At 39.3% G+C, this 7,761-nt stretch overlaps 1 protein-coding gene across 2 annotated transcripts in view; it reads right to left on the reverse strand.

The window, feature by feature from the left end:
• Positions 1–5,440, reverse strand: part of Abcd1 (ATP binding cassette subfamily D) — a 214,574-nt gene extending 209,134 nt beyond the window's left edge. For both annotated transcript variants that reach the window (XM_017612434.1, XM_017612433.1), the window contains exon 1: positions 4,800–5,440. In XM_017612434.1, the coding sequence (XP_017467923.1) occupies positions 4,800–5,404 (605 nt within the window). In that variant the 5' untranslated portion in view covers positions 5,405–5,440. The remainder of the gene's footprint in view (positions 1–4,799) is intronic.
• Positions 5,441–7,761: the final 2,321 nt, after the last annotated feature.

The following is a 7,761-nucleotide window of genomic DNA, read 5'->3' on the forward strand; positions in this document are numbered from 1 at the left end:
TTTTTTTTTTTATTAAGGGACTTCGATAATATATATTTTTTTAATCCCTAGATGAAACCATTTATGTACATATGACCATACTTGTTTTATTTATGTAGCTTAACCCCCTCCGGGTTGAGTATTTGGATAATGTTTTCGAGAGCTACTTAACACATATACTCATCATTTGAACATAAAAAAGTCTGTTTTACGAAAGCCAAGTCATTTTGTTTACTGGCTTTACACTTTTTTAACGGTTTCCATCCTTTTATATTAAAAGAATGCTATATTTTAGCTGCTATTAATTTCGCACAGAAAAAGTAATCATTTGACCTAATGTGCACTGGTGCAAATTGTTTACGTTTTCCCTGCAATATTTTTGCTTCTTCTTCCATTCTTGCTCACGTTTTGGCATTTCTCTCTCGCAATTGCACCAGTGTGACGTCACACAAAAGTTATTCTCAAAAATCCTCTCTGATCGGCGCAATCTTGTATTCTATCATTCTTGGTGGCGAACGGCCCATGGCGATTGGCTAATATCGGGTTAGTTGGTAACCCAAGGTGGCAGTGGTCTAGACCGATTAAAACTTTAGGCGATACATTTTCACATGGCTGTACTGGTAATTTATTTTCATATCTGACGGCATTGCAGATATCCCCCTGGCTGAGGCTTTGCACCGGTAAATTTAAGTTGGCTACACCATGAACGTTGCGAAGCATGTGACGCTTCTTCATACTCAGACCACTGATAAAAAGGTTTGCGACCGCTACCTTTTCCTTTGCCGCTTTTCCCCCGAACCCCGGAATCTCCACTTGACGTTGCTGACATTTGAGCCCAAGCTCCTGTACTAGTGAATCGTCCATCATCGTAATCGAAGACCCTTTATCTAAAAGAGCATACGTATTCACGCGCTTATTTGAACCGTACAGTGTGACAGGAACCACTCGAAACAATAAATTGCCTGAAGGATGTCCGGAGCAATTGAGAACCGCGTTGTTCGGATTTGGTGCATCGGGAGCGGCGGCGGATCTGACCGGGCGACAGACATCATCATCATGTGACAAATGATTGTGATGTCTTTGGCATCCATTTACTGGACATGCTTTCCGGCGGCGGCAATCACGAGTGGCATGTCCAGGCGATAGGCAGCTAAAACACAGACGTAAACGTTTGGCTATCTTCCACCGATCCGATACGTTGGCCTCGAGCAGGCGACGACACTCTGCAACTCGGTGGTCCCCTTGACAGATCATACATTTCAATGGGCGTTGTTCTGCAGCTGCATGTAGCACTGCGCGGCGTTTTGGTTCTCGACCTTCGTGGTCTTGGACCATCTGGACAAAACTCGCAACCTCTGACAGCTACTCGCTAAAGTTGATAATTGTGGGATACGGTCGAATCGATACCGAATACCTCGCCCAGTCTAAACGTTTGCTAAGGGGCAGCTTAGCTATTAGTTCTTCTAGTAATGTCGGATTTACTAAATGTTTTTCTTCACCGATAGATTGAAGAAACACGGTGAGGTTTTTAGCGATTGTTGCAACCGAGACTAATTTGTGGATGGCAGCTTCAGAAATACATGGCATATCGCGGACTACCTTAAGTTGACTACGTATGAGCTGTTCTGGGCGACCGAACCGAAAACGGAGTTGGTCAATTACCGCGGATACATTATTAGGGTGAATTAGCAAAGATTTGACCGTATCTCTTGCCTCGCCCTTTAAACATTTGTTTAATCTTTGATTGTTCTCAAAGTTAGTATAATTATAAACCGCAGTTGATTCCACAAATGACGCATAAAATATTGGCCAGTCTTCTGGCTGCCCCGAAAACTGTGGCAGTTCGATTATCTTTCGTGGAAAGGACGCAGTGTTAACTAACGATGGATTGACCCCTAGAGTTATTGCTGGTGAACGCACAGATGCGCTATTGCCTGACATATCTGACGACCCCGGTTCAAAAAAAAATTTTAGGCGTTGGCTGCGTGTTTGTTGCAATAAGGTGACGACTACATTGCACTGAGGTGGCTGGCTGCCCGTTGAGAGGGTCAACAGAGCCCCTATTTGTAGTAATAGGGACATGTGGTAAAGCTGATATACTACCATATACGTCGGCTGGGAGGCCGAGACTACAGGCGGCATCGAATGTGGCGGTACTGTTGCAATACGCTGGCGTTCGCCTTCAGATATTTGGGCCTGAGCATTCTTAAGTTGTAGTTCTAACATGCTTATTTGTTGCTGCATTATATAAAGAATGTCCATCTGTCATTTACAGGGGCAGTTGGCGCCATCGTTGTGGCAATTACAGGGGCGAATTCGCTACTGGCGAGGTTGACGCTAGCAGAGACGCTGACTGAGGCGGCAGCGTTCGGGTTGGCATTGACATGTATAGGATTTGAAGTAAAATCGCTTACCTGGTGAGTCTGGTCGAATATACTTGCTTGCAGGCCGCTGGCTGGTGGAGCGCTAGATGGCTTCGCTGTGTATGATGGCACGTTGAACTGCTGAATGCTACGTTGCGGATCTCTGTGTGACGAAGCGCCAGTCAATGGAGCGCTATACGCTGGCGCAGGAGGTGGCATAACACTGGATGGCAGGGCGCTAGCTGGCGAGACGCTAAATGCTGAGGCATTAATTAGCGGAGCGCTGGACGGCGGAGTGCCCGGCCCACTAAGTTTCATGGCACTGGGCGGCGGAGCGCTAGACTCCGGGGCGATGAATGTGGAACCACTGGACGGCGGAGCGCTAGAATGCGGAGCGATGAATGTCGAAGCGCTAGACTGCGAGGTGCTGAATGCCGAAGCACTCGACGGCGGAGCGCTAGACTGCGGGGCGCTGAATGTCGAGGCATTGGTTGGCGGAGCACTGGACGGCTGAGTGCCCGGCCCATTAAGTTTCATGACACTGGGCGGTGGAGCGCTATGGTGTTCGGCAGCTTTAGCGGACGTGGCGGCAATCTTCGCTAAGCTGCCTGACGATTGAATGGCAGGCACTAGTCCTTCTGGCTGATTGCGCTTACTCCGACGTACAGGCGAACGCTCCATTCCAAAGTCCTTATAATTTGATGATCAAACAGCAAATTTGTGTGCTATGACAAATGTAATCCCTCGCTTCAAATACTGCCAGTTAAAATTGGCACAAAGTCGGCAGTCGCTTTCTTGTGAAATTGCGAATGACTAAATGGCGGCAAATTAGCACACTCGTTGACGAAATGGCGGCAAATTAGCGTATATACTTCGGCGACGAACAAGTAAAATGGAAAATAAAGCGTATCACGACACCAAGATTTTGGTTTAACATGCGCACTTCCGCAAGTTTATTTTCCAGTATTCTACCCTCGGTTTGCTCGCGTGATGGATGAAAATTTGTGCCGTTGCCCGAACTTATATGGCAATTCAATCAGCGGGATCGCGAAACAGAGCAAAGCGAAAGTAGAACACAGGGTTGTAAATTTATTTAGCAAATCCAAAACTTAAGCTATTACAAGACCGACTGAATGACTATTACAAACGACAGACTGAATGACTATTACAAAGGACTGACTGAGTAAAAATAACAAATGATTGGACATACTTAACACAATAAAAATCATACTAATTTCTCACAGTGCAAAACTGTAACATATGCCTTAATTTACATTTTGGTCTGCTGGTTTTATTATTGTTGTTGGATTGACTTTAATTCGTTATGAGAGAGGGAGTAGGGATGTACCAACAAGAATATACAACAAAAGTATCAAAGGCGTTAGACCTTGGAAAGATAGCGATGGCTGAAGTAAAAAGTGTTACACCATGTTACAGTTTTGCCCGTCACTGTATATATGATTTTATGTATCTGTTTAATTATTTAACAGCCAGAAATTAATCATTTCACGAAACCCAGATGACTTTTCTACGGAATCCTTGGGTTCCGCGGAACCTGCTTTAGGAAGCTCTGCTTTAAGCTACTTCAGAAAGATGTGATTAGTTTAATGGGATTTATATACAACAACCAATGAAAATGGGCAATTTTGCGAAGTATTTACGTAACAAATATACTTATTTAAAAGATTAATCTTGTACATAAGGAAACAAAAATTTCCCTAAGCACTTTCTCATCAACAAGTCATAATAAAGCAGTTTTTTCACTTAAAGAGCACTTCCACAACGTCTAAATTCCGCAATTTCAACACTCAATTTCAAATTGAGTAGCTGTTTACACTGCCATCTCAATTTCTATGACAGTTTGTTTGTTTATTTGTTTGTTGTTTGTTTGCTCGGTTCCTTTGTTTTGTTTTTATTTGCTTATTATTTACGTTTATTTTTTCTTCTTTTTGCTCATTAATAACTCACAATATGCAATTTTCCGAGTTGAATTCCTGAAGTTGAGGCAATTTCAGGTGACAGTTTTTTGTATGGCCAAATTGAGAATCGTATCGCTATTTCAGCTTAAATTAACAACACTACGCTTCAGGTCGCGTATTTTTTAACCGGCCTGGCCTTTTATTATCATGCAACATTAAATTAGAATGTTTTTGATGCGCCCACTCGAAGTTTTTTCAATAATAATGATTGTGAAGGAATTATGGTTTCCCTTTGTCAAAACTTATTACTCAAGAAATAATGAATACTATTAATCCACCATCAAAATTTTTGTATACAAATTTTTATTTTAGTCAATAAATAATATGAGTGAAAAGTACATTGCAAAGAAAATCCTGAGAATTAATGATAAGAAGAATGTTCTAGCAACAACAGTTGCTAGATGTGTAAAATATCAATTCAATGTAGTGGCCTTGCCACTTCATTTCATATATAACAGAAATTAAATTTTTTCATTACCTGAAGGCTAATGAAAGCTTGCTTTCCAGAAATCTTATCATGGAATTTATAAACGTAGCGGGTATCGCAATTCCAAACCATTTCAAGAGCACTATAGCGAATTGTTTAACGTCCTTTCGCACTATAAATTTGACTATAGCGCCTTCCAAAGCAGCTACATAAATTGATAAGAATGTTCTCGATATTAAACACAAAGTGTGAACAATCAGTAGGCCAGTCTCATAACATACACATTTTGGTATCATAATCTTCACAAGTTTACTTAATTGTTGTATGAATTCTTTATTCAGGCCTGGCTCCAATTGTGTATTATTATTCTTTTTCAATTGCTTGGCAAGTACCAATTTTTCAGCTTCGGCTAATTTCGAGTCTTCATCATCCATTGGTGTAACTAACAGGTCTTCATCTTCGATATTTGTAAGCAACGTTGCCCGATGTTGCTCATCTTTATTGATAAAATGTTTTCCAATTAACAGATATGTGACTTTACATGTGTAGGCGCAAATTGCTGCACCGAGTATAGCATTGCTAATGGCGGTTTTTGAAAACCCACTCCCATCGTACTTTTTAACCGCAAAGTCAATATATTTTGAGAGTACAACCATGATTATTGTATAAGTTCTGAAATATATATAAGAAATTTTAGACTAATTAGTGTAATGTAAACAATTACATATGAGTAACATCACTAAATGAATTTTCCTTTGCTACGTAAAATATTGCAGACATGTTTTCATTTACCATGTTTAAATCAATTTATTAGTACAATAGGAGTGTTATAGGTCTATTCTGCGCTAGTAACATAAAGTTTGTAACCGGTAATTAAAGCGTCTGTCAATTTTTAAATGTTTTTCGCATTCTGTGCGCTCTTGTAACCGGTAAATTTGGTTACCATCTCATAAACTGGTAACAAAATATTGCCCCGTGAAATATGCAATACAAGAATTGCCACAAATCTTCATAGCTGAACTGCTGAATATTTTCACTGCATTACCAACGTACCTAGAATCGCGGTGACAAGAAGTGGTAACATTCACAACGGTAACGGTCACAAAATTGTGCAGAATAGACCTGTTAGAAGCAAACTTTACGCTAAACAACCTTCTCAGATACGAAATTTTTAGTAAATAGTAAGAATTCATCAGAAACACTTCTAAAATCCAAGGCCGTATTTCTACTTAAATTACCTAGCCTCGCCTTTTTTAATTGATTTCAATAAATAGGGCATCAATTTATGTGCATACATACTTTCAGAACAATTATCATTTTTTTTAATATTTGTAAAACACGATGGTCATAGTTAGGGTTGCCAGATTTATTTTTGTGGAAATTTGTACATCAGTACTTTTCAGTACTATTTAATTTAATGTACATAATACGGACAAACTCACCCAAAAATGTATGTGTCTAGGTTGCTAAAAATTTAAATAAGGAAGAATATTTAGCAAAAAAAACAGCAGGTCCTAGTCGCGGTTTAGATGACTAGCAAGCTGACTAACGAAACAAACTCAGGCGACTATACGAGAGCGCACATTATACTCAGTTTTCTGCTCACCTAACTAACAAGCTGACTAGTAGATTACGCTGACTTTGTGCATGTTTGTTTTCGTCTGTCAGATATTCAGCAGCATACAAGTGAAAGATGTGAATTACAAGTGCAAAATGCGCATCAACATTAAAGGAAAGTTAAGAAAAGCTTAACATCGCTATCGCTACTATTTTAATAGTAGCGGGATAGTGGGATTCATGAAACGTCGCAAAGTTGTTGCCAATGTTGCATTTGTCGCAAAATTTGCAACCTTGCGATACAGCTGATTACTTTTGTAAGGACACTTTTTGCGACAAAATTGCGACATTGCCATGTTATTTGAGCTGGTAATCATTGCAAAGTCAAAGTCGCGAAACACATGTTTTTTATTGTCTTCAAATACTTACTTCAAGAAAAAGTATATCAGTTAAGGCTGCTTCGAAATATAATTGTAAAAACTTTTCTTTTTCTCTAACGCGCGGCATTTTTAAAAAATTTTATATTTGCAATCCGGAGTTGCGATAGGTCGTTCATACAAATTTGTTCGCAACATTGCCATTTCGCCAAAAATGCCACTTTGCGACGTTTTATGAATCGCACTAATGTTTTAGTTAAATGAGATTGAATTAAACTTGCTATTCATCTGACTAACAAATAGCAAAAACTTCGCGTTATTTTCAATATTCCCTCGATGTTAAGCTGGTAGTCAGCTTTCTAGTTAGCTTGCTAGACATCTAAACCGCGACCGCGACCTGGGGCCTGTAATACAAAGTTTACAATTGTAACAAGTCTACAAGTTATTCGTGATTCACTTGTAGCTAAAAGTTCTATAATTTTTTGTAACACAATATTATTTTATACACTTGTAGATATATTGGGAAAATTTTAGTTTGGCATCCCCCGCGTACAAAAAAAGTGGCTATGTGGGGTGTTCTCCTGATTGCAAATATATATACTTTTTGCCGCAGGAGGCTTATAGTTTTTAAGTTATTTGTTGTTAAAGTTTGTAAATTGAACTAACCTCTCGGCGCCATTTCACACAATAAACACTATATTTATGTAGACACTTCGGCAAAATAGTTACATTAAAACCCCGCACAATGAAATGTAAACATATTTTTTACATTTATGATGTATTTTTAGTAAATTAAGTAAGTTTTAATAATTATCACGCACTTATATATGTATACGCACATTGTGAATACAGAACCGTTGATTCAACCATGGTTTCACACTGACATTAGAAGAGTGCAGCCACACCTAAGAAAATGACAATAAAAGAGAATAGTTTTTATCGTACCCATTTTCCTGCTCAGCATTGAATTAGTAGTAAAGGAGGGTATGGGGTTAAATACCTACAATATATAAAAAAAAAACTGACAAGCGCAGCAGGCGAAAATTTTTAATAAAAAATCGCGCGATTTTTTATTAAAA

This window comes from Rhagoletis zephyria, unplaced genomic scaffold, assembly GCF_001687245.7.
Source record: "Rhagoletis zephyria isolate East Lansing unplaced genomic scaffold, Rhagoletis_zephyria_1.1 Rzeph_scaffold_00539, whole genome shotgun sequence".
Lineage (NCBI taxonomy): Eukaryota > Metazoa > Arthropoda > Insecta > Diptera > Tephritidae > Rhagoletis > Rhagoletis zephyria.